General features: G+C 42.1%; 1 protein-coding gene across 2 annotated transcripts in view; it reads right to left on the minus strand.

The window, feature by feature from the left end:
* Positions 1-18460, minus strand: part of TSPAN31 (tetraspanin 31) — a 28154-nt gene extending 9694 nt beyond the window's left edge. Inside the window, exons 1-4 of one of the 2 annotated variants that reach the window (XM_081319915.1) lie at positions 17860-18460; positions 4794-4961; positions 2060-2140; positions 514-654 (exon numbers count right to left, since the gene is read on the minus strand). In XM_081319915.1, coding sequence (XP_081176041.1) covers positions 514-654; positions 2060-2140; positions 4794-4961; positions 17860-17922 — 453 coding nt within the window. In that variant the 5' untranslated portion in view covers positions 17923-18460. Of the gene's footprint in view, positions 1-513; positions 655-2059; positions 2141-4793; positions 4962-15896; positions 15979-17859 lie in introns of those variants that run through there. The other variant, XM_081319914.1, reaches the window with a different exon arrangement.
* Between the last annotated feature and the right edge of the window lie 7628 nt (positions 18461-26088).

Below are 26088 nucleotides of genomic sequence, written 5' to 3' on the forward strand. Positions count from 1 at the left end.
GTGTAATTAAGGGAGGGAATTGTGTATGATACAATGTGTTCAGGGGAGGAGAATTCAGATTCTGGCATCCATCCATGAGTGCCGATGCTTCGTTCTCATTATTATAGACTTTTGGGCCCGCAGGAAGGTCTTTCTGATAAATATATACTTTGTACTAGCAGAAATTAGTGAATATGAGGCATACTTTCAAAATTCCAAATGTCTACACTCGGGATTCGACCCGCCAAACTGCCGATCTTCTGATCGACAAGCTCAGCGTCCTAACCCACTGAGCCACCGCATCCCTACTGAGCCACAGATATGGCCAAATTCCAGTGAGTAGGAACCTCATTTTGAAAAATTATCTTGGGTGCTACAGCTGATTTGTATCAGCCTTGGATGCTCAAAGCCTCAAGTGCACCTTAATCCTTACTTATCATTTCCAGCATGTTAAACCTCTTTAATTAGAGCATATATCTTTTACAAGTTAAATATCTCATCCATAAGGCAAAGAATCCCAGAGTGTACACTTACTGCACTGCAATTGTCAACATCGCTCTTAAATAGCTCAGCAGATTCAGTGTTGTTGAATAACCCACAGCAATTTAAGCTGTTTTCCAATGATATCCTGGTGTTTTCATTCAGTAATTTCCAGGTACTGTTCAAAAGACTTTCCTGGAAGAAGAGAGAGAGAAAGACTTGGAAAGCCAGTGTCATAAAATGGAATTTTCAGTGACGTGACATAAGGGCTTCTTAATTTTTGTCCGTATAGCCAAGGAAGCTGAATTTTGATCTTCTACATGTAGTCCTCGATTTACAACCAGTCCCTTAGCAACTGAATTTACAGCAGACTTCCCCAGGACTATGTATGATCTGAATTCAAAGTAAAAAAAAAGGACGCAAAAACAGGCAGTCACATGGTGACCTGCTTAACAACTGGCACGGCCTACAACCATAATTCTGGGCTTGATTATGGTTGTAAATTGAGGACCACCTGTATGACTTAGGTACCTTGAGGGAAATGTTTGTGAAACAGCATATCAGGCATATTCTCCAACCTGTCTTCCTCCTGATGCATTGCACAGCTCCAGAATTTCCAAGTGGTTATAGCACAAGAAATTCCGGGAACTGTCTAATGCATCTGAAGAACAGGAAGTTATGGAACACTTGCGCAAAATCTAAACCTAATTGGATCAAATAACAAAAGTGAAATTAAATGTAAAGAAAGTAAGCACACTCGCTGACTGCATTTGTTCCACCCACATGTTAGAATAAATGTGGTTCAGTAGTTTACTGTTCATTATGTTTTGGGAAGTCAGTCATTACCTTAACATGTTACACAAACCAATCTGATCTTCTGCTTAATGTGATTTGTTTGGCCACAGCGCATTCCATGAATAGAACTACTATATTTCACAACCCAGGTATTAGATTCAGGGTACCGTGTGAATGCAACATGCAACAACACTATTGGGAAAGGACGGGATGAGGTTTAATCTACCGATCTTTTCAGCAACTTGAACCTTTGCTGGAAACTCAGTGGTGTGTGTGTGTGTGTGCGCGTGTGTGTGTGTGTGTGTGTGTGCATTAAACTGGGTAGACAATGAAACAGCTACACAATTGGGCTGAAGGACATGCTGAGCGTGCACATACACACACACGCAAGTACACAGAGACAAATGCAAGATTAACATGCTGCTTGGGCCAAGAAAAAAGTCTTCCTGTTACTAAGCTTGGAAAACAAAGAGGAAATTTACCCTATGGTTATACTTTTGTTGACCCAACAAGGAATGGTTTTAACAGTTCCCTTCCTTAAAGTTGCCAAATCACAACTTCCACATTCAGCATCTCTATTTGTATCAGAGGTCTAAGAGATCAAAGCAAATGGGGTGGAAGTCACAAACCTCAGCCTGGCTCATGGGATTGGGATATCTTGCAAGTTGCTCCATTTTTTTGTCCCTTTGTTTGTTTAAACGATGGGAATAAACACGAAGGGCGTTTTTTGAAAGTAAATTTGCTTCGGTGCAGACTAAATATGCCAGAAAAACTGAATGAAACTCGGACAGAAAGGCAGACTTACCTGCTTATGTGTCTTTAGTGCCAGGCATGCACAGGAAATTCCAAACTGGCAAACAAAGATTAGCCCTAGAATTATCATATACTGAAGACACAATTAAGGAACATCTCGGGGAAAATATAGAGCTTCTTAGCAGCAAATAAAACTTGAGTTACAGATAAAATGATATTTACATGAAGAAAATTAACAGGAAGCAAAATATTCTCAAAAGTAGTATAGATTCTTCCAAGAAGGCTATAAAATTGGGAATACTTTTTTAAAGATTAGGAATGCCGTTGTTTGACCTTAGGAGTCCAGGTACACAAGATATTTTAAACAATCAAAGTTGTTCATGAGCATAAACTACACTTAGTCCTCGATTTACGACCACAACTGAGCCCAAAATTTCTGTAGCTAAGTGAGACATTTGAGTTTTGCCTCATCTTATGACCTTTCTTGCCACAGTTGTTAAGTGAATCAATCACTGCAGTTGACAAGTTAGGTGAATCTGGCTTCCCCCATTGACTTTGCTTGTCCGAAGGTCGTAAAAGGGAATCACATGACCTCAGGCCACTGCAACTGTCGTAAGTATGAGCAGTTGCCGAGCATCTAAATTTTGATCACATGATCATGGGGATGCTGCAAAGGCCGTAAACGTTCAAAATGGTCGTAAGTCACATTTTTCAGTGCCACTGTCACTTTGATGGTCACTAAATGAACTGTTGTAAGCCGAGGACCGCCCCTACTGTTCAGCTAAGAGTGCTAATTTGAATGACAGCAGTTTCTTAAGGCTGGCAGCAAGAGGATATTTTTGCCCTACTCATTAAGGTAAAGGTAAAGGTAAAGGTTCCCCCGCACATGCGTGCTAGTCGTTTCCGACTCTAGGGGCCGGTGCCCATCTCCGTTTCAAAGCCGAAGAGCCAGCGCTTGTCCGAGGACGTCTCCGTGGTCATGTGGCCGGCATGACTAGACACCGAAGGCGCACGGACCGCTGTTACCTTCCCACCGTAGTGGTCCCTATTTTTCTACTTGCATTTTTACGTGCTTTCGAACTGCTAGGTTGGCAGAAGCTGGGACGAGTAACAGGTGCTCACTCTGTTACGCGGCACTTGGGATTCGACCCGCCAAACTGCCGACCTTCTGATCGACAAGCTCAGCATCCTAACCCACTGATTAGTAAACTCTTAAATCAATCACGGGTCTCGTGTGTCAATCAGAATCCAGAAAATCCAGAAGCCAATCCAGACTTTGCAGCTGACATTTTCCTCTCCACCATTATTGCAAAAGAAAAAAGGCATCAGCTTTTCTGGACCCTTTCTTGATTATCCCTTCATTGGTTAACTATTTGCTGAGCTGAACTCAAAGGTGACTATTTTTGGTTTAAAGTGCCGATGTCTCCGCAACATTTCCTGTTGCCTTACATCAGTATTTCTCATTTCAAGTTTTCTGGGCAAATAAGGAAGTTGCTTGATACCACTTACGCTGCCTCTCCTTCATTCACGAGCAGCCTAATTCTGTTGAGAAATCCACAACCCCCCCCCCCCCAGAAATTGGCTGTTGGAAGTGTGGGAGGTTGTTAGGATAAAACAAGGTGAGTTACGCTTCTGAAGCAGGTTTTGAATGGTCAACAACCAGCCACAATGTTTCAAAGGGCTTCTTCCCAGATTTTTGTGGTTTTAGTAATGCTGACAACCAGGCTCTGCAGACAAATGCTACGACCTCGAAATACTCGAAATACTTCAATGACTTTTGAAGTCCTTTTCTTAAAAAAACAAAAACAAAACCCAGTCTTTTAAAGAAACAAAACTGCACCACTCAGCAAAACTGCAACCTCAAACATTAAGGTTTACTTGTGGCCTCTTTCCCCCCCCCCCCTAAGTTTACATACATTGTTTTATAATACATTTTTTGCTGTAAATGCTCTACTGTTGTACCCAGACACAGATTTATTCATCAACTTATATGTACAGGATTTATCTTCATGTTATAATGATCAGAGGGCTGGAAGGGACTCGATCATCATCAAATTTTAATTCATGCCTGAAGGCAGAACTTTTTAACTACTCATTTTCATCAACATTCACATTTTCCGTAACGTGACAAAAAGAGAAGAAAGCTCCAGGAGCAGAGCCATGGACTTAAGGAAAGGCTAGCTATTATTCTCAATGCAGAAGAAAAATATTACCTATTTGGTAGCCTCAAGCGCCCAAGTGAAAGTGAGAAAAACCTACAAATATATTTCATCAACATATCTATCTCCCTGCCACTCCCTTAAATAAACTCTCATCTAGCATAGTAGTGGTGCAATGGGAATTGTAGCTCATCGAGATCTAAACCAGACATGTCAAACTCGCAACATCATGGGACGTCGCGCAACGTATCGGGACGGTTTTGCCATTGCCGGCAATGGGGTGGGCACGGCTTCTGGATGATGCGTCCAGCCCACGGGCCGGCAGTTTGACACCCCTGATCTAAACAGTCACAAGTTCTCGCTTTTTACATACCTTGTTTCCCTGGGCTTATTTTTGGGGTACGGCTTATATTAGGCCCACCCCCAAATATCAAGCTAGGGCTTATTTTGGGGGTAGGTCTTACTTTTGGGGAAACACCGTAGGCAGTCCACAATATTACAACTGGCAATTTCAACTCCAGTCATGCCAACGACACATCTGGTGGAATTCTCACGTATCTATTTTTGCAAGGTAGACTTTGAGAGACAGGCCATGAATTCTCCTTTGCCAACAGCACAGAAGGATACAAAGAAAAGCATGACTTGGTGATGGTTGATAGCACCAATGAGTCCCACAATGGCGATGATAAGCAGGAAGAAACCCACAGCAATGACCCCTCCGGTGATGTTCAGGCTGGGAACAATTCCAAATTCTTTACCCCAGGCAGCCACTCCAATCAGCAGTAGACCAACCAGCTGGAAAACAAGGAAGATTTGGGTTAGGAAGAAGATGCAAAAATCAGAAACACTGAAAACAATTCCAATCTATTTAGCTTTTCTTTTCTCTTCAATAATGTGCATTATTTCCATTCCCAAATGCTACATATTGTACTGCAGTTGCTGCCTTCATTTCAGCTCAAGCATAGCATTGCAACTACTAACTACCCTCCTTTGGATTATAAATCCATTTAACCCAATTCCAGTGAACTGGCCTGAACGTGTCTGCTCGGTTATCATTATCATGACCAGACTTTCTCATCGACCAGATTGTGGAAAAACTGGCCACATCATATAAAATAGTTTTAGTGTATTACAAAATTGCCACAAATATTCTAGGAGTCCTAAAGAGATCTGAAATGAAAACAGGGATTTGTTTTTCTCAGTTTATTGTTCATTCAAAATCTTTCATGACAAAACTAGATACCGCGTTGTCTCCCCTCTATTGCTGCTGTATTTTACATTTAATTAATCAGAATATAATTAATCAGAATAGAGCTGGAAGGGACCTGAATAGAGCTGGAAGTCTTCTAGTCAAGCCCCCTGCTCAACCAGGAGAACCTATACCATTTCAGACAAGTGACTGTCCAACCTCTTCTTTAAAACCTCCAGTGATAGAGCACCCACACAAGGTCTGAAGGCAAGCTGTTCCACTGGTTAATTGTCCTCACTGTATTTTTTGAAGAACATCAAGCTAACCCCAGATAGAGAGAAAAAAGTAGAGTTTCTTCCATTACAACAAAGTGATTAAGAGAGTGACTCCTCACATTAACCAATCTTTACACACACGCACACCCCTACTTTATTTGGACAGCCTTAACATCCGTATACCCATAAAATTATATTTTCACCAAACTGTGTTATGTTTCAATTATTCAAAATGTTTCCAAAAGAATATTGGAAAGCTAGACAAAGGCTGTTGAGTGATTTAGAGCTGAGAAGAAAACACTTAGTTGTTTTACACTATTTGAACATTCTTAATTGCTTAATTTTTCCAGTATCTTAGCTTGCTTGGTGTTAACTTCCAAGACTGAAGGATTCCTCCACACCCATCCATGGGTATAGGGGTAAGAGACTTTCCAATTTATAAAGGGATCAACCAATGAGTGCCAAACCCAGCTATTCTCCACAAAAGAGAAGAGAATTACAGCCTCACTTACTGACCATTGGATCAGCAATTGTTCAAAGTTATGAAGGCATTGGGAGGGGGAAGACAACTGGTTCTTGAAGTTCCAGCTCTCATAACAATATGTCATGTGATCGTGATCTGGCTTCTTGGCAACCAGCTCAGACTTACAACGTTGCAGCGTCTTGCGGTCACACGATCACTATTTCAGGAAATCCCTGCTGGCTTCCCATAAGCAAAATCAATGAGGAAGTCGGCAGGAAAGCTCACAGATTGCTCTGATCAGTTGCTCACACTCTCTCCAGTCTGCCAGCAGTCCACTGCACTAGTGTCGCACAAGCCACTTGCACACCTTTTCCCATTCAGCACCAGATGCCCGTCTTACTTGCCTGCTTGCAAACCACCCAGCAGGACTCGCTTAACGACTTGCAATCCTCACTTAACAGCAGCAATTAAGGAGTGGTGTGGGTCATGTGATATAGCTCTTTACAACCACGTTGCTTAACGATAGAAATTACAGCCCCTATTACTAGGGTTAACTGACAATTGCCTATACTTCGTACTCAATTTCAAATGCTTTCCAATGTAAGCTATCTTACTGTGTAGGCCTTCGTGCTCTCTGAGCTTGATTGCCTTCTACTGTCTTGGTTCGCTTCTACTGAGAAACTAGGTAAACTTTTTTTTAACCACAAGAAGTTGTCCAAACAAGGGGGAAAGGACACAGAAGGGAAATGTGGCAAATGCACTTCTCAAACAAGGTTGCCAAGTGTAAGGTCTTTTAGGTGTATAACAAAGAGAAAATATGGCTCAGACATACAGGTCCACACTTGCCACAACAAGGACAAGGCATTCTGGGAGTTGAAGTCCACGAGTCGTAAAAGAGCCAAGGTTGCCTACCCCCGATCTAGATATAAAGATGGAGTATAACAGAATAACAGAGTTGGAAGGGACCGGGGAGATTTTTTAGTCCAACCCCCTGCTCAAGCAGGAAACCCATTTCAGACAAATGGTTATCAAATCTCTCCTTAAAAACCTCCAGTGTTGGAGCCCCCACAACTTCTGGAGGCAAGTTGCTTGACTGGTAAATTGTTCTGTCAGGATTTTTTTCTTCTTCTCAGTTCTAGGTTGATCCTCTCCTTAATTAGTTTCCACCCATTGCTTCTTGTCCTGACTTCGGGTGCTTTGGAGAATAGGTTGACCCCCTCTTCTTTGTAGCAGCCCCTCAGATATCAGAACACTGCTGTAGAGTTATGAGCTATATAATTATTACAGTGTACTTAGATTAGAACTCACATTCGGAAACGCCTCTGCAAAGAAATAGGTGAGGCTATTAAAAAAAGGGGTGAAATTTGATTCACGTTGTGGGCTGGAAAGTTATCCCATTTTTCACTCACTATTAGCAATTCTCTCAATATTTTTGACATTGCAGGTTTGGTAAAACTCGATATAATTAAGAGCAGGAGCTAAACACACAAAAATATATTCCAAAATGACAGACTGCTATTTGAAGTATAAACATTATAGACTAATATTTGAAGTTTATTTACTTTCTTTGTTTAACTTATTGAATAACTTATACTTAATTCAATTTATATTGCTGCCTAACTCACCTAAGTTACTCAGGGCAGCTTCCATAATTAAAAACAACAAAATTTAGAAATAACAGCCACTGAAATCAATTAAAACTGCTAATTAGAACACTAACAGTAATGTGTAGGTGACTGTGAGGGTAATAGGAGCAGTGGCAACTCGGGAATTAACCATCTATTAATCTAGTCTTCCTAGGCAAGCAAGGCCTAGGAAGAAAAAAGAAGCAAGCAGGTTTTGCTTAAAGTGAGGAAGCATAAGAGACACGTTAACTTTTTTAAAGCATTCACTGAACACAGAAGAGAGCAGACCGTCTTCCATCCAGTCTCTAACCTCCCTCTTTTAGGTTGGTTACAGCCTTGAGATGGCACTGATTATGCTCGTCAATGACCTCTGCTGTGCTTGAGATGGGAGCAGTACATCCATCCTGGTCCTCCTTGATCTCTCATCAGCTTTCAATACTATTGGTTTTAGTCATCTTTCTGGAGCAGCTCAGAGGACTGGAAGTGAGAGGCACAGTGTTAACATGGTTTTTTTTCCTCCTTTCTCTTGGTGCTGATGGGCTGGGGAAGATTGAGCCTGATGCCCTTGCTTTGTAATGTTCATCAGAGCTCTAACCATCTCTGGTTTCTGTTTACAATCTACATGAAGCTGCCGACACAGGGTTATACTGTGTCATACAGATGATACCAAATCATATGTCTCTGCTCCAGACTGATCAAGTGACGCCGTCAAGGTTCTTTCCCAATGTTCTGGATCCATGGGGCATGTCTGAGCAAGAATAGGCTTCAGTTCAACCCTGGCAAGATCAAGCAGCTACAGTTTAGCACCTTAACCTTCCAGATCCTGAGATTTTCCATCTTTGGCTCTGAGTGGAATTGCAATTTGGGGGGTCCTCCTGGATTCAAGGATTCTGCTAAAAGAGAAGGCTTCTCTGACTAGGAGGGCCTTTTCACAACTCTTTGCCTTGTGTGTCAATTGCACCCATTTCTGGACTGAGATGCCCTACTTAAAGTGATTCATGCCTTAGTTGTCCCCTGGTTGGTTTACTGTAACGCACTCTGTGTATGGCTGCTCTTGAAGATGTTTCACAACTAGTCCAGAATGCAGCACCATGGACTTTTTGGGAGATATCACAATATGCTCGTGAAAGACCTCTGTTCCATGAGCCACAATGACTTTCAGTAAACTTCTGGATACAATTCAAGGTGCTGGCTATCACTTACTTTATCACCTACACAGCACAGCACCAAGTTATTTTGGAATCACCTGTCTCACTCACCTCCCAGAACTAGCAGGAGTGGCATGCTCCATGCCTCTTCTGTCGGGCAGAGTCACCTTGTGGGATCTAAGAGTCTCCTCTGTTTCAGTGCCTGTTCTAAGGAACAGCATCTCTATAGGACAGGGGTCCCCAATCCCTGGTCTGTGGACCAGTACCGGGCCACGGCATGCCAGCAACCGGTCCGCACAAGCAAGTGAAGCCCCATCTGCGGGATGCAGGCAGCACACAAAACCACGCCCCATCCGGTCCACGTAAAAAAACTCTCTCCATGGAACTGGTCCCTTGTGCCCAAAAGGTTGGAGACCTTTGCTCTAGGATATGGATGGCTCCACTCTGCTGGACTTTCACAAAGCATTAAAGGCCTAGCCCCAGGCTTTTATGCACTCAGAAAGAATTAGTACAAGATGCTTTACCATTGGGGTACCGCTCCAGTTTTTGATACCTAAAATGAGTAGTCACTTTTTGGAAAAAAAAATGCTGGAAATATAATGAACGATAGAGAACAAGGGTGAGGTACAGGTAGTCCTCGACTTACGACCACAATTGAGCCCAACATTTATGTTGCCATGTGAGAAATTTGTTAAGTGAGTTTTGCCCCATTTTACAACTTTTCTTGCCACAGCTGTTAAATTAAAAACATGGTTGTTAAGCGAATCTGACTTCCCCATTTAAGTTTGCTTGTCAGGAGGTTACAAAGGGGGAAATCATGTGACCCCGGGACACTGCAATGGTCATAAATACGAGTCAGTTGCCAAATGTTTGAATTTTGATCACATGACCAGGGGGGCACTGAAAAATGATCATAAGTCACTTTTTTTTCAGTGCCATTGTAACTTCAAATGGTCACTAATCAAAAACCTGTAAATTAAGGACTACTCGCAATGGTATGTGAGAATAAGGCGGGGAGGGGGCAAAGATGCTATCTAGGGAACAATCAGATAAGAGAGGACCGAGCCTGCAGATACATAATTGGCAAATAAATCCAGAAGGAACTCCCCCTAACTTCTCAAAACTTTTTAACAGTGGGATAATGCAATATTTGTACTTTCAGACTTGTAAGACTTATTATTTATTTGTTTATTTGATTTGTATACCGCCCTTCCCTAAGGACTCAGGGCGGCGAACAGTGACATAAATATCAGAATGCACAAATACAGATATTGAAAACAAACTAAACCCTAATTTTGCCCAAATGCAGAAGATAAGTTACCTTAAAACAATAATTACAACAGAACCCGTCAGACCAGACCGGATTGCTCAAACAGATATGTTTTTAGGTCGCGTCGGAAGGAGCGAAGGTCGGGAGCCATCCGGAGCTCAACCGGTAAACGTAGCCTTACGACAATGTAGAATTAGCTCATGTGGTTGCCATTTCCTGTAAGACTTACCTGGCAAGACTAATGACTTTCACAGAATTAATGTAACAACTAATTGTAATTATGCAATAACCAGTAAGAGGGGGGGGGGTACGGTTGTACAATGTAGCTGCAGGGATGCCCCAAAAAGGAAAATAACGCCTTCATCCTCAGTAAGAGGTTTGCAGCTTGCGAACTGCAACTATTTGGGGAAAGAGAAATTTAACTCTCTCCATTCTCCACAGACTATACAGGTAGCCCTCGACTTACAACTGTTCATTTAGTGACTGTTCAAAAGTACAATGGCACTGAAAACATGCGAATTATAGCCAGTGCTTTTTTTGTAAAAGAAAAAGGTGCCGGAACTCACACGTGTCATACAACCCGCCTTGCCTACCCTACAAGGTTCCATCCAAAAAAGGTGCCGGAACTCCGTTCTGAGCGTTCTACGACAAATTTTTCACATGATCATTGCAGCATTCCCCACAGTCATGTGATCAAAATTCAGACGCCGGGCAACTGACTCGTAGTTATGACGGCTGCAGTGTCCCAGGGTCATGTGATCACTTTTTGCCACTTTCTTACAAGCAGAGTCAATGGAGAAACCAGATTCACTTAACAACCAATGATTCACTTAACAACTGGGGCAAGAAAGGTCATAAAATGGAGCAAAATCACTTCACAAATGTTTCACTTGGCAACAGAAATATTGGGCACAATCGTGGTCATAAGTTGAGGACTACCTTTGATCTCAAAGATTTCCTATCCACCAAACTGTCTGATAATTCTATTTTAGGCCAGGCTACTAAGAGGGGCCAGTCTTTGTGCAAATCAGCTTGTATATTTTAAAATTTCAAAAATATGTGGATATTTGAGTAGAGATGATCCAGGAAAGAGGCTCACATATAAAATAAAATGTATAAGTTGTGCTTTACCCACTTAATCAGAATAGTGGAATTATTTTTAAATCTTGCACATGTTATAATATCATTTTTGAAATGATTATTTATATATTTATTGTACTGCTGTTGTGGGTTTTAATCCTCTATTAACTGAGTTACTGCTGTGACATTGGGTAGCTGTATAAATTATATACACAAAATGTCAACCTAGTCCTAGAAGGTAGTATTAAGTCTTATGGTAACTTATGGCAATTGACAAGCAAATTTTGATAGAACCTCATAAGAATCTTAGCAGTATCTAACTTCTTTTCAATGTGGGAGATTTTCAACCTATTACTAAAACAGCCATCTTTTGAAGAATGTAACAGCTCTGAAATTTCTGCACTAAGTAGGAAGCAGAGGGGAAGAAATGTGTTAGATTTTCTTTTTTTAATACAGTAATTTTATTAAAACTTACAATTAAAAGATAAAAACTAGAGAAAAATTAAAGAAAAATAGAAAATGCACAAATAAAATTAGAAAAACCAAACAGAAAGAAAAAAATAATGAAGAAAAAGCAATACATAAAGAAATTACTTCTCCCCTTCATCAGAGGTATAACCAATTTTAATATCTTATCGCCTTTGGTTAAAAGTCAACAAATGATCTTTTCTTCCCTTATCACATATCTCTTTAAACAAATCCTTAGAACCTTGTCATTCTGTCCTGATCAGCAAGTCCATTAAAGGTTAGGTAAAAGGTAAAAGTTCCCCCACACATGCATGCTAGTCGGTTCCAACTCTAGGGGCCGGTACTCATCTCCATTTCAAAGCCGAAGAGCCAGCGCTTGTCCGAGGACGTCTCTGTGGTCATGTGGCCGGCATGACTAGACGCCAAAGGCGCATGGAACGCTGTTACCTTCCCACCGTGGTGGTCCCTATTTTTCCACTTGCATTTTTTTACATGCTTTCAAACTGCTAGGTTGGCAAAAGCTGGGACGAGTAACAGGTGCTCAACTCTGTTACGCGGCACTCGGGATTCGACCCGCCAAACTGCCGACCTTCTGATCGACAAGCTCAGCGTCCTAACCCACTGAGCCACCGCGTTAAAGGTTACCAGAGACAAAAACTGTCCATTTTAACCTTGACCAAATACACTAATTTTACATTCCTTCTTTTTCTTTTAACAGTCTTGGTCTTTAGTTCCTAATGTCCTAGAACTTGATTTCTTTTTATTTTTTTCCTTGTCTCTTGTGACAAATATTCCAGATATTACAAAAGTCTCTTTCATAATTCAATATAGGAAAAATTATCTGGGTCATTCTCTTGGTTTATTATTTGTATATCCCTTTTAGTTATTAAGTCCCTTGTGACAAATATTCCAGATATCACAAAAGTCTCTTTCGTAATTCAATATAAGAAAATTATCTGGGTCATTCTCTTGGTTTATTATTTGCATATCCGTTTTAGTTATTAAGACATCAGCTGAAAGGATTTTTTTTTTGTATGGACAGTGCAGCATCTTTTTCTATATCATGCTTACAACCTGCCATTTTTAAATCCACTTTCCGATCAGTGTTAATCCTGTTCAGTAAAACTTGTTCCTCTTTCATAACCTCTATAAAACTCAGTCTATCTATAGAGGCAGACTATCTTAAAATTAACATTCTGACTCCATTGTTCAAAAATATCCTTTAATATTCCAATATTAAAATATTTTGCTTCATTGTTATTAGGTCAAATGTAAATGTTTTTCTCCTTTAACTGTAATTTTTAGTTGCTTCTAATTTCCTCTAGTGTTCAACCTTCAACGTCTGAACCCATCATGTTTTTTTAAGAGAATTCAAAACAAGAGCATTTTCCTCCGGGGAAGGATTGGTATAATTAATTTCAAAATCCTACGTATTTCAAATCCATCTGGATCGTTAGTCCATTTATAACTTTCCAAAATCAAACTTCTAATCACCTTTGGCTGTTTATTCCAAAAATATATTTTAAAAATTCCTTAAACTCGTATTTAAAATTTCTTTTGCTAAGGACTGAAGGAAACTCACCTAGAGCTGTAAAACCTGTTAATCCAAAGATTTCCAATAACTGAAAAGTGTTAACAAGTAATTTCTTTAAGTGATTAGAAAAGGAAGTATGAAAACCCAGTGTCCTTTTGAAGGCACCAACTGTGCTTTGAGCAAAAGGATGACTATTCCCTTTAGTCTCCCAAAACTCTAAATCAGCTGGTGACTCCTATCTTGCATTCTCCTCTCAAGGGGCAACTGTCCGGAGCACTTGTGGGTGATCTCAAGTTTTCTCATCTGGAAAGCAATTACAGCTTGCTGGTCTACTCGCCAGCTGTTAAACCTGCTGCAATTGTCAGATCTGCTTTTAGTGGAGCCATCTTCAGTTTGCCATTTCTTCCCTGGAAATCTGAAGTGGGTTAGACATTCTATAATCTATACTATTTCTTACTATATCCAGGGCTTTTTTTGTCGTAGAACGCTCAGAACGGAGTTCCGGCACCTTTTTTGGATGGAACCTTGTAGGGTAGGCAAGGCAGGTTGGATGACATGTGTGAGTTCTGGCACCTTTTTCTTTTACAAAAAAAGCACTGACTATATCTATTCATCTGATTTGTGGAAATGACAGGAAAATCTGCTTGCTACTTGTGGGTTTGACTGCAACAACAAATGCTAGGAACTTGCTTTCTTAAAGCAGCGAGCAAACTGTGCAGGGAAATACACCAACCACATTTACTTTGATGCAGAAATATGTAAAGCCTTTGTGATAAAATATTTGCAAAAATCTTAGGTGAGGCCAGCTTTAACTAAGGCACTGAATGCTCCCTTAGATGAAGTTTTACAATGTATCAACTTGTCCCAAGCATAGCTGTGTGTATGTGGTTGGTTACAAATAGCTTCATTTGACTGAAAAGTATTAAATGAGGACCCAGATTGTTGGGGGCAATTAAGCTGACTTTGTAATAACGCTGCTTGGGGTGTGTGTGAAAGCCCTAATAAGCAGGCATATACATAGAATGAAGGCTACTGCTAAGCTTGTAAGCCGCTCTGAGTCTTCGGAGAAGGGTGGGATATAAATGGAATTAAAAAATAAATAAATAAATGCCTCTGAACTGTGTATGAAGATGGTTATTACTCAGTATTTGTCATGAGTGTGGGAACAGAAGTCACCAGTCCAAATGCAGTCAGTGGGGCCATCTTCTTTGACTTTTCCTTAATACAGTAATCCCATTCTCTTTATTTTAGCTTTTTCTCTGGGTAGCAGAGAGGTGGAGTTCAATTTTATCATTGGACAGCAGGAAATAAGTAATTGAGGGAGAGCGTATAGTTGTACAAATCGGCTGCAGAGATGCCCATAAAGGAAAATGCCTTCATCTTGAGTAAGATGTTTGTGGCTTGTGAATGACAACTATTTTTGGGGAAGAGAAATCTAATTCTCTCCCTTCCCCTCACACTATAATCTCAAAGATTTCCTACTCACCATACTTTCTGATAATTATATTTTAGGCCTGTCCACTAAGATGGGTCAGTCTTTGTGTGAATGAACTTGCATATTTTAAAATTTCAAAAAAAACCAACATGTGGACAATTTGGGTAGGGGTGATCCAGGAAGGTGGCTCACATATAAACAAAATGTATGAGCTGTGCTTTCTCACTTAATCAGAATGTGTAACTTTATGCCGAAAAAAGCCTCTAGCCAAGGTCACTCCCTATTCAAATAGTGTACCAAGCATTACTTGTTTTTTCCCCGTCTTTCAAGTTCAAGATGCGTCTGCATCAGTACTGAACAGCATCTTACTGTATTGTATATTATATAATATACAATATAATAGCAGTCTTCCAATATTTAATGGAATGTCACAAAGGAGAGGGGGTCAACCTATTCTCCAAAGCACCTGAAGGCAGGACAAGAAGTAACAGATGGAAACTTATCAAAGTGAGATCCAAATTACAACAAAAGAGAAATTTCCTGACAGTGAGAACAATTAATCAGTGGAGTGGCTTGCCTCCAGAAGTTCCGAGTTCTCCAACACTGGAGGTTTTAACGAAGAGATTGGACAATCATTTCTCTGGAATGGTATCTCCAGGGTCTCATCCTTGAGCAGACAAGAACCCCCCCCCCCCCGATGTCCCTTCCAACTCTGTTATTCTGTCTATTACCTTTAGAAAAATTGTCAAGCAGATACCATCCCATGGTTTTGTAATGAAGCATTAATTATAGTTAGACCCAATGTTCTGGCCATGACTTTTCATTATCTAGGTGGCAAATACCTAAAGCAATAAATATACGCAATCTGCTTTGAGAGCAGTAGCTCTGCTTTCAAAAATTTCTAATTGCATGAAAAATGTAGCCAAGTCGTCTATTCTGTGAAAATGGAATCGGGTTACCCAACATAGAATCTGCCCCACATCTTACAGTTTTAAGTAGGATTGCTCAGTTATAAAGATTCTGTCCTTTGATGCTGAATGCAACTTACATCATTTAAAACCATCAGTCTCAGGGCTTTTAAAAAGTTCTTTCACCCAGGATTCCAACACTGTAAGACTTCTTACAGCAGTACATATTAATTCCAACAAATTCTTACTATCCATACTTAATCTATTTTAGGCCTCTTGTCTTTCTCAAATGGAGGAGAAAAGTCATTTATTGGTTTGTTAGGTTTATGACCCACCTTCTGTGCAGCACACATAGCACTCCATTTTCCAATTTCCCTATCACCACGTGAGGTAGGTTGCATTGCAAGCGAGTGAGTGGCCCAGTCACCCAATGAACTTCTGTGGCTGAGGATGGCTTAGAACCTATGTATCCCTAATGCCAGTCTTGCATTTTTAAATAGAAAATATAGTTATAAAAAATCACAATTTTTCTATCATTGTACAAGGTAAACTATTAAAGTTCTGCTAAACCAGTCATTTTCTGTTCTGCTCTTTTTTGAGCTATGTATTGCTAATTCTTATTTTTCCAACCTTTCCCAGATGTTCCTGCAGTGTAGCCAGGGACCCAGTCAAATGACAGATAATCTTTGTAACTTATTTACCAAATCTGACAAAACATAGGTCAATAAACAAGAAGCGAAGGTTCAGTCATTGTCAGTGGTCAAGGGAACATTTGAGGCAAGATTTCAAACTTGCAGAGGCAAATTTTCTTTGATAAATACCACAAGCTTCCCATTCTATGCAACCCTGACAAGACATATGTTTTAGTCCAACTCTTCTGGGGCCAACCCATTACCCACTCATCACCTCCCCCACAATGCTTGCAAACAAAGTATGCAGGATTTATAGCTTCTCTTCTCACTGTACTATAATTTCCTGCCCCACAAAAAAGACAGACAAAACAAATCTCTCTTTCCTACCATACATTCTCTCACCCATTAATCTTAGTCTTCCTCCATCTGCTCTGCTCTAGAGCAGGGGTCCTCAATCCCCAGTCTGTGGACCAATACCGGTCTGTGGCATGCCAGCAACCGGTCTGCACAAACAAGCAAAGCCCCATCTGTGGGATGCAGGCAACACAAAAAACAACACACCCTCCGGTCTGCGGAAAAACCTCTCTCCATGGAACCGGTCCCTGGTGCCCAAATGGTTGGGGGCCTCTGCTCTAGAGGACTACAACCACCCTCAACATTTCCAGCCATATTAGTTAGAAATTCTGGAGACTATACTATACAGGTAGTCCTCGACTTACAACAGTTCATTTAGTGACCGAAGTTACAACAGCACTGAAAGTGACTTATGATGATGTTTCACGCTTATGACCCTTGCAGCATCCCCACGGTCACATAATTCACATTTGGATGCTCGACAACCGGTTCATATTTCTGACAGTTGAGGCGCCTTCTGACAAGCACACTCAGTGGGGAAGCCAGATTCACTTAACAACCATGTTACTAATGTAGCAACTGCAGCGATCCACTTGACAAAGGTGGCAAGAAAAGTTGCCAAATGGGGCAAAATTCGCTGGCACAAATTTTCTCCCTTAGCAAGGTAAATTCTGGGCTCAGCTGTGGTCGTCAGTCGAGGACTACCTGCCTTCCAACCCAAACGAAGGTCACCAGATTGGGGCAACTGCCACAGTAGCAGTGAGGTCATCCCTTCGCCTAGCTCAGGGGTCGGCAACCTTGGCTCTTTTATGACTCGCGGACTTCAACTCCCAGAATTCCTGAGCCAGCTATGCTGGCTCAGGAATTCTGGGAGTTGAAGTCCGCGAGTCATAAAAGAGCCAAGGTTGCCGACCCCTGGCCTAGCTCTTACTTATTTTCCTCTAAAAACTACCGCCACCTTCCTTCCAACCCTAAACCCACCCACCCCCGCCCCCCGCCCGCCCAAGCCTCAAGAATACAGTCAGAAAAAGACCTGGCAATATCTCTCGCCCCCCCCACCCCAAATCTAAGCTCCTCCTGGGGCACCCAGCAACCCCAATATGGGTACGGTTCTCCCCACCCCCATCATCGCACGCACGAACACACACACACACACACACACAGCCCAGCCTTCGACCCCCCCCCCTAGATCTAGCGCCCGCCCTCCCCCCACGCCTTTCCCTCCATAGGAACTCCACGCTCTTTCTTCTTCTTTCCAAGCTACGTCCGGGAAGAAGCGAAACAGCCAGCCGTCCGGTTGTCATATACTCACCACGTAAACGACGTTGAGCGCGCACAGAGCATTGCGTGAGCAGGCGAAGCCCCCGCAAACCATGTTTCCAAACAGGAGGAACAAAGCCCGCTCGCCTCTGAAAACGCCGAACAGACTCCCCCCCCCTAAGGGGCAGCACCCGCGGACACTACCCCTTTAAATCCCGGCCTGCCTCCGCCGCGCTTGCGCGCCGACACTTAGTGCAGCCCGCCGGCTCGGCGCATTCTCTCGCTAGAACGCCTACTACGTTCATCCGCCCCAAGCGCATGCGCCCTTGTGGAGTAAGACGCAACTACGGCCCCTGGGGAGTCGGTCGTCTCCATCCGGGTTCTGAAGTTAAAAAAAAAAGACGGAAGATGCGTAGCTCAGAGAGCTTTTGAAAAACAATGAGGTGACGTCGCGGCTACTTCCGGCTCCAAGCTGCCATTTTTTTCACGGGGCGGTTGTTGAGTAGGATGGGCTGCCTTTAATGGAGAAAGGGGAATTTTATAGCGCGCCTTGTTTTATAGCATAGGGAAAGAGTTTATTTTTGTTTCTTAGGTGGTATCCACACGTTCAAACGGGAAAGTAGCATCTTTTTGCTTTGTAATGCTGTGTGTTGGGGGGAGAGAGCACGGGGGGGGGGAGGCTCAGCTAATCTCAATGTACACGTTGTACTTTGACAATAAAGGTTTATTATTATTATTATTATTATTATTATTATTATTATTATTATTATTATTATTATTATTATTATTATTTTCTACGTTGATGAAATGCTCCCATGGCGTCTCTTGCAGCAGAATCGAAGATGCTTGTGATGCCTTAAAACCCGAAGTCATTTACTGTTTTAGTAGGTCGTCATCTCAGTAAACTCTATTTAATAAGTCGGTTAATGAGAAAATCTAAAGAAGTTTTGGAAATACATGTTTGAGCTAATATTTTTTTTAAAAAATATAAACAATAGAGAGTTGTAAACATTTAAAAGATATTGGGCTTCAAGGTGTTCTTACAGAAAAGAAGGGAGCGTTTCGTGTATACGGTTACAAGACGAGTTGTATAAATTTATTCCTCGAATAAATTCAGTGCTGAGGATAATGAAAGGAGTGCGCAGATACTTAAAATAAAATCCATTGCGCCTGGATTTGGGAGTAAGCCACTTATACCAAAGATGCTTTTTCGCGAGGCAGCTGGGCTTGTTTTTCTTTGAAGACGTTTGGCTTCTCATCCAAGAAGCTTCTTCAGCTCTGACTGGAAGGTGGGGGGCGGGGCGAAAGGAGAGGCTTATCTGTGTCATCAGGTTCACCTGAGTGGTGCAGATGGGTGTGGAGCCTTCTTGGAACTGTTGAAAAGGCTGTTGTAGACATGAGATAGATGATGTCATGTCCCTCCCCCTCTGTTGAGAGAGGGCTGTTCAGATGGCCTCTTTGACCCCTCCTTCAAACCAGCGGTCCTCTCTGTCCAAAATGTGGACTTTGCTGTCTTCCGAAGAGTGGACTTTGTCTTTTAAATGTAGATGGACTGCTGATTCTTATCCTGATGGGTTTGTTCTATGTTTTGCCAAGCATTTATGAAGTGGTTGTTTTGTTTCCCCAATGTACAGATCTGCACATGGCTCACTGTATATGTATACTGCATATACAGTGTTGCTCAGTTTGTGTCTGGGTATTTTATCCTTGAGGTGGACAGGCTTCTGCCTTAGTGTATTCTTGGGTTTGAAGTATGCACGTGTGTTGTGTTGGCTGAAGAGACTCCTGAGCTTTTCTGATATTCCTGCAACGTACGGAATGACAACGTTGCTTCGTTTTTTGTGGTCCTCATTCCCATATCTTCCTTTAACAAGAATTGGTAAAAATGACAACAGTGTCCTAACCACAAGTGTGATACAGTTTTACACAGTTTGCAACCCTAAGGGTCCATTCCCAAAACATTTAGCATGGATTTTTCCCATGAAAATTGTCTACTGAAAGTTCTCAGAGAAAAATAATAGTTTAGTGCAATTGTGTCATGAACTATTTTCTCTCCATCCCCTAGTATGTCCAGAATGAAAGGTATTCTACTGTATTAGCGTTCTGCAGTATTGGGATAATACTGTTGACCTACAGTAAGTGTAGAGATACTTTGTAGCAGTTATCTTTTTAAAAATCTATTGTTGATATTCTACCATACTATGTACCAGCTGTCTGCAATTAGTGCAGGTTCGCATCCCACCAGGCTCAAGGTTGACTCAGCCTTCCATCCTTCCGAGGTAGGTAAAATGAGGACCCAGATTGTTGGGGGCAATTAAGCTGACTTTGTAATAATGCCGCTTGGGGTGTGTGTGAAAGCCCTAATAAGCAGGCATATACATAGAATGAAGGCTACTGCTAAGCTTGTAAGCCGCCCTGAGTCTTCGGAGAAGGGCGGCATATAAATGGAATTTAAAAAAAAAAAAATGTAAGGACTCTTGGCAAGAGATGGGCTGCACCTCACGAAAACAGGAAAAAATGTACTCAGAAAAAGATTGGCCTAACTCAGGGGTCGGCAACCCGAAAAAGGAAAAGAGCCACTGGGAACCGGTTCCATCACACATAAAAAAAGTGGGAGCCGCGTGCGTGCGTCCATGCACGCGCATGCGCAAAAAACATTTGCGCATGCGCAAAACGGGTTTTTCATGCGCGGACGCGCGCGGTTGCCTTTTTTTAATGTGTGATGGAACCGGTTCCCGGTTGCGCGACAGCGATGGCCCGTCTGCAAAGCTGCCGCTTTCAGCAGCCGGCAAACGTGCCGCGGCAGCTTTCGCAAGAAGCAGCGCCACTACCCATTCCGAGAGGTGCGCGCGCACCTCTCCGAACGACCGTAGGTGCACACGCACGTCCCCAAACGTTGGCAGGTATCCGTACCTCCGCGCGAACGGGCAGCAGCCCCGCTTCTTGGGAAAGCTGCCGCGGCCCGTCTGCAAATCTGCCGAAAGCGGCAGCTTTGCAGATGGGCTGCGGCAGCTTTCGCAAGAAGCGGCACCGCTACCCATTCCGAGAGGTGCGCGCGCACCTCTCTGAACGACCGTAGGTGCGCGCGCACCTCCCCAAACCTCCCCAAACGTCGGCAGGTCTCCGGACGGCGGTGGCTTGGGAGAGGTGCGCGCGCACTCTCCAAACCGCCGCCATCCCGTTTGCACAGCTGCCGTGTTCGTCAATGTTTGACGAACGCAGCAGGTCTCCGGACGGGACGGCGGCGGCTTGGAGAGGTGTGCACGCACCTCCGCCCTTCGGAAAGGTGCACGCGCACCTCTCGGAACGGGCGGTGCCACTCCATTTGGAGAGGTGCGCGCGCACCGGGCGGCTGGGAGCTGCAGGAGACGGCTCAAAGAGCCGCATGCGGCTCCGGAGCCGCGGGTTGCCGACCCGTGGCCTAACTCATCAGGAGGGCTTTAAACTAAAATTGAGGGGGGAAGGCGACCGATCTTTAGAATCTCTAGAACCCAAAAACAATCATAAATCCCAAGAAAACAAATCAAACAATGAGGTAGGCAGAGATGAGAAAAAAGAAAAACCCAAACAACAATCAAGAGATGCAGGAAACGTACCCATGAACAGGCATAAAAGTCTTAAATGCTTATAAAGAAATGCTCAAAGCTTGGGGAACAAACAGGGTGAACTAGAAACAATAGTACACAAGGGAGGGTATGACATAAGCATTACAAAAACCTGGTGGGATGAAACCCATGAATGGAATGGACTGATGAATACAAATTGTTCAAAAGAAACAGGTCTATAAAAAGAGGAAGAGGAGTTGTACTATATGTAAGAACACTACACATCTACAGAAAGGCACATGGTCCAAGATAAAATCTCTCCAGAATGTATATGGGTCAATATAAAAGAGAAAAAAAGTGACATTACCATAGGTGTATGTTACAGGCCACCAGCCAATCAGAAGAAATAGATGAACTCTTTGCTAACAAATGTATGTAGGAAACATACCACAGTAGTAATGGGAGACTTCAACTATCCAGATATCAACTAGGAGACAAACTGCAGTGAGCGGGAGATCAAACAGATTCCTGACCAACCTAGCCGACAACTTTGTCATCCAAAAGGTGGAGGAGGGAACTAGGAGAAAAGCTATACTGGACTTAATTATAATTAATAGAGAAGAAGTGATAGAGGGAGATGAAGTTGCCAGAACCTTGGGCAAAAGTGACCACATCATACTGGAATTTAATATAACACAAACACTAGCAATAGAAAACAATCCAACCAATGTCTTAAATTTCAAAAGAGCCGACTTTAACAAACTCAGAGAGAACCTAGGAAAGAGCCCATGGATAAAAACCCTAAAGGGGAAAACAATCCAAGAAGCATGGGAAACTGAAAAATGTGATCATAAAAGCCCAGACCAGCACAATACCAGTGAAAAAGTAAAGAAATTCAACAAGAAACCAGCATGGCTGCATAAAGATCTCTCTGACAAACTGAAAGACAAAAAGGACAAATACAAAAAGTGGAAAAAGGGGCACATAACTAAGGCTAATTATCAGCAGCCAGCCGTGCATGCAAAGATGAAGTCAGGAAAGCAAAGGCTCAGAACGAACAAAGACTTGCAAAAGAAATCATGGATAATAAAAAAAGTTTCTTCCAACGTATTAACAAAAATTCAAGGAAACTGTAGGCCCACTAAAGAGAGAAGATGGCAAAGAAATAACAGGCAACAGGGAGAAAGCAGAGCTGCTTAACTCATACTTTGCATCAGTCTTCGCACAAAAAGAAACTGTAGCCCAACATACCAAAAAAAAACCCACTGCAAAAGACAAATTAGAAACAAAAATTAAAATAAGCAAGAAAATGCTAACAGAGCACCTATCCGACCTTGACAAATATAAATCACAGGGACCTGACAGATTACATCCCAGAGTTCTGAAGAACAAGCTGGCAGATGTTATCTCAGAACCATTGCGCCACATCTTTCAAAAATCCTGGAGCACCGGGGAAGTACCTGAGGATTGGAGAAGGGCTGATATGGTTCTCATCTTCAAGAAAGGGAAAAAAATGGACCCAGGAAACTACAGACCAATCAGTTTAGCATTAATACCTGGGAAGAACCTAGAAAAGAGAATCAAAAAGCAGATCTGCTGACAAGTAGAAGCAAACAAAGTTATAACCAATAGCCAGCATGGGTTTGTTAAAAACATCATGCCAAACCTTATTTCATTCTTTGACAAAGTGACTAAACTAATAGACCAACGAAATACTGTGGACATAGTATACTTAGACTTCAGTAAGGCATTTTGTAAAGTAGACCACAACCTACTCCTTGGTAAGCTAGAAAAAGGCGGAGTAGACAACATCACCACCGGATGGATCTGTAGCTGGCTGGCAAACCGTACTCAGTGAGTAGTACTCAATGGCACTACATCCACATGGAGAGAAGTAAGCAATGGTGTACCACAAGGTTCCCTCTCAGGCCCAGTACTCTTCAATATCTTCATCAATGATTTAGATGAGGGAATTGAAGGGAACTCATCAAATTTTCAGATGACACCAAACTGGCAGGAGTAGCCAACAACCAGAAGACAAACTCAGGATCCAAAAAGATCTTGACAAACTTGAACAATGGACCCTATCCAACAAAAAATGAGTTTCAATGTGGAGAAAAGCAAAGTTTTACATTTAGGCAGGTAAAATCAAAGGTACAAGTACAGATTGGGCAAGACCTGGCTTAAAAACAGTAACTGTGAGAAGGACCCAGGAGTCCTAGTGGATGGTCACTTAACCATGAGCCAGCAGTGTGCAGCCACCACCAAAAAAACTAATTAATCCTGTGTTGTATAAACAGGCATAGAATCAATGCAAGTACTGCTTTATAAAACTCTAGTAAGAGCACACCTGGAATACTGCAGCCAATATTGGTTACCATAAATTCAGAGAAGAGCAACTAAGATGATCAAAGGCCTGGAGACTGAAACATACAAAGAATGGCTGCAGGACTTGGGTTTGGCTAGTCTAAAGAAAAGAAGAAGTAGGGGAGACATGATAGCGGTATTCCAGAATTTGAGGGGCTGCCACAAAGAAGAGGGAGTCACGTTATTCACCAAAGCACCAGAGGGCAGGACGAGAAACAATGGTTGGAAACTGATCAAAGAGAGAAGCAACCTGGAATTAAGGAGAAACTTCCTGACATTGAGGACAATTAACCAGTGGAACAGGTTGCCTCCAGAAATCATGGGCGCTCCATCACTGGAGATTTTTAAAAAGAGGCTAGACAGTCACTTGTCTGAGATGGTAAAGATTCTCCTGCTTGAGCAGGGGGCTGGACTAGAAGACCTCCAAGGTCCCTTCCAGCTCTATTCTATTCTAAGTTAGTATTCAGGATAGGTTTAGGCCCATTGAAAATGATGAGATTTTCAGCCAGAATTAAGAAATGAATTTGGCTCATTCCTCAGTAATATGCTGAAGTGCAGCTTTTCATTTTTTAACAACTTATATAAATGGTTAGCATTCATTTCTGAGATTATGCATACACACACGCATGAACATACACATAGATATATAGAGAGAATATTTATTTCCACCTGCTACCAAATATATAAGAATAGGCAAAATAACTAGGTTTATTAGTTGTTTATTGTGTCATCAGTAAAATATCCTTTCAGCGCCTCATTTCACTAATCCCTGAATTCACTGCAGCAGAGTGAGGCTCCTTAGGGAAGAAACTCACCTCCCACTCAGATGTATCTCATTTTTCATTCCAACAGTTTATTTTAATAGCAGTAGGTTTTCTGGTACTGTATTAGACTAAAAAACCCAATTGTTGCAATAATATTCTTGAAATGAAAGAGGACAAGAAATCATTCTTTTTAGATGATTTATGGCCCACTTTTCATGCGTTCAAAGCAGCACATATGTGCTATCTCCCTCCTTCCCCCCCCCACCTCCGCAACAACAATCCTGTGAGATAGATTGAGCTGAGACACAACTATAGGCCCAGAGTCAACCAGAGATTTTCTGTGTTAAATTAGGCTCCCAGTAGTCCCAATTTTAGTCCTTCACCTTAACTGCTACAGCACACTTGATTGCTCTCATTAATCAATCACACCTATTCAAATAGAATTATTGTTTCTTACATCAGCCTTTTATTTTGCTTCCTCAAATACACAGTGCATCGTGAATTTTGAAAATGCTCCAAATGTGTTACTTTTAATTCATATTAAGGTAAATGTAAAGGTTCCCCCGCACATGTGTGCTAGTCGTTTCCGACTCTAGGGGCCGGTGCTCATCTCCGTTTCAAAGCCAAAGAGCCAGCGCTTGTCCGAGGACGTCTCCGTGGTCATGTGGCTGGCATGACTAGACACCAAAGGCGCACGGAACGCTGTTACCTTCCCACCGTAGTGGTCCCTATTTTTCTACTTGCATTTTTAGGTGCTTTCGAACTGCTAGGTTGGCAGAAGCTGGGACGAGTAACAGGCGCTCACTCTGTTACGCGGCACTCAGGATTCAACCCGCCAAACTGCCGACCTTCTGATCGACAAGCTCAGCGTCCTAACCCACTGAGCCACCGCGTCCCTTTAATTCATATTACTGTAGGTTAACCCTTAAAAGCTTAATCTAATACTGCTTAAACATTGCCTACACCCCCCACTTTATATCCCTTTTTCTTTTGATCGCAGAGCAATCTCTCTCTCTCTCTCTCTCTCTCTCTCTCTCTCTCTCTCTCTCTCTCTCTCTCTCCAATAGTCTGAACAGAACTCTTTCAGATGGTTTTAAACTTAGGTAGAAGAGTACCCAACATTAGCCTGAGAGTCTCAAATTGCCCTCCCATAATTTAAACGAATAGGGTTCACTTCATAATAACTTAAGATCACTCATTTCTAGCTCCTGTGGTATAAAAACAATCTGTCCTACCCTTTGAGGGAGGAAAGGTTAATTAGTGGTTAATATGGTGACTGGAGTTCTGGCTCTTATTTTCGATGCATTTTCCTGTGTAACCCCACTCTTCTCCATCTTCTCCTCCACATAGATCTGCCCAGATTCCAGAATTCTATAGATAAAACACTAAATGCCAATTTTAAAAGATTATCTATTAAATTTATATGCCGCATTGATTCTGGGCACTTTACATTTTATAAAATAGTTAAAAACATTTTAAAAAGAAAAAGAAAGATTGCAGAGATTACTAATTTGGATGGCAACAAATGAAAAGGGAACTTCAGTCACCCTCACCAAAAGCCTGAGTGAAGAGCCCAAGTTTTTAGGGTCCTTCAAAACACCAGAA

Source organism: Vipera berus, assembly GCF_964194415.1.
Source record: "Vipera berus genome assembly, chromosome: 2".
Classification (NCBI taxonomy): domain Eukaryota; kingdom Metazoa; phylum Chordata; class Lepidosauria; order Squamata; family Viperidae; genus Vipera; species Vipera berus.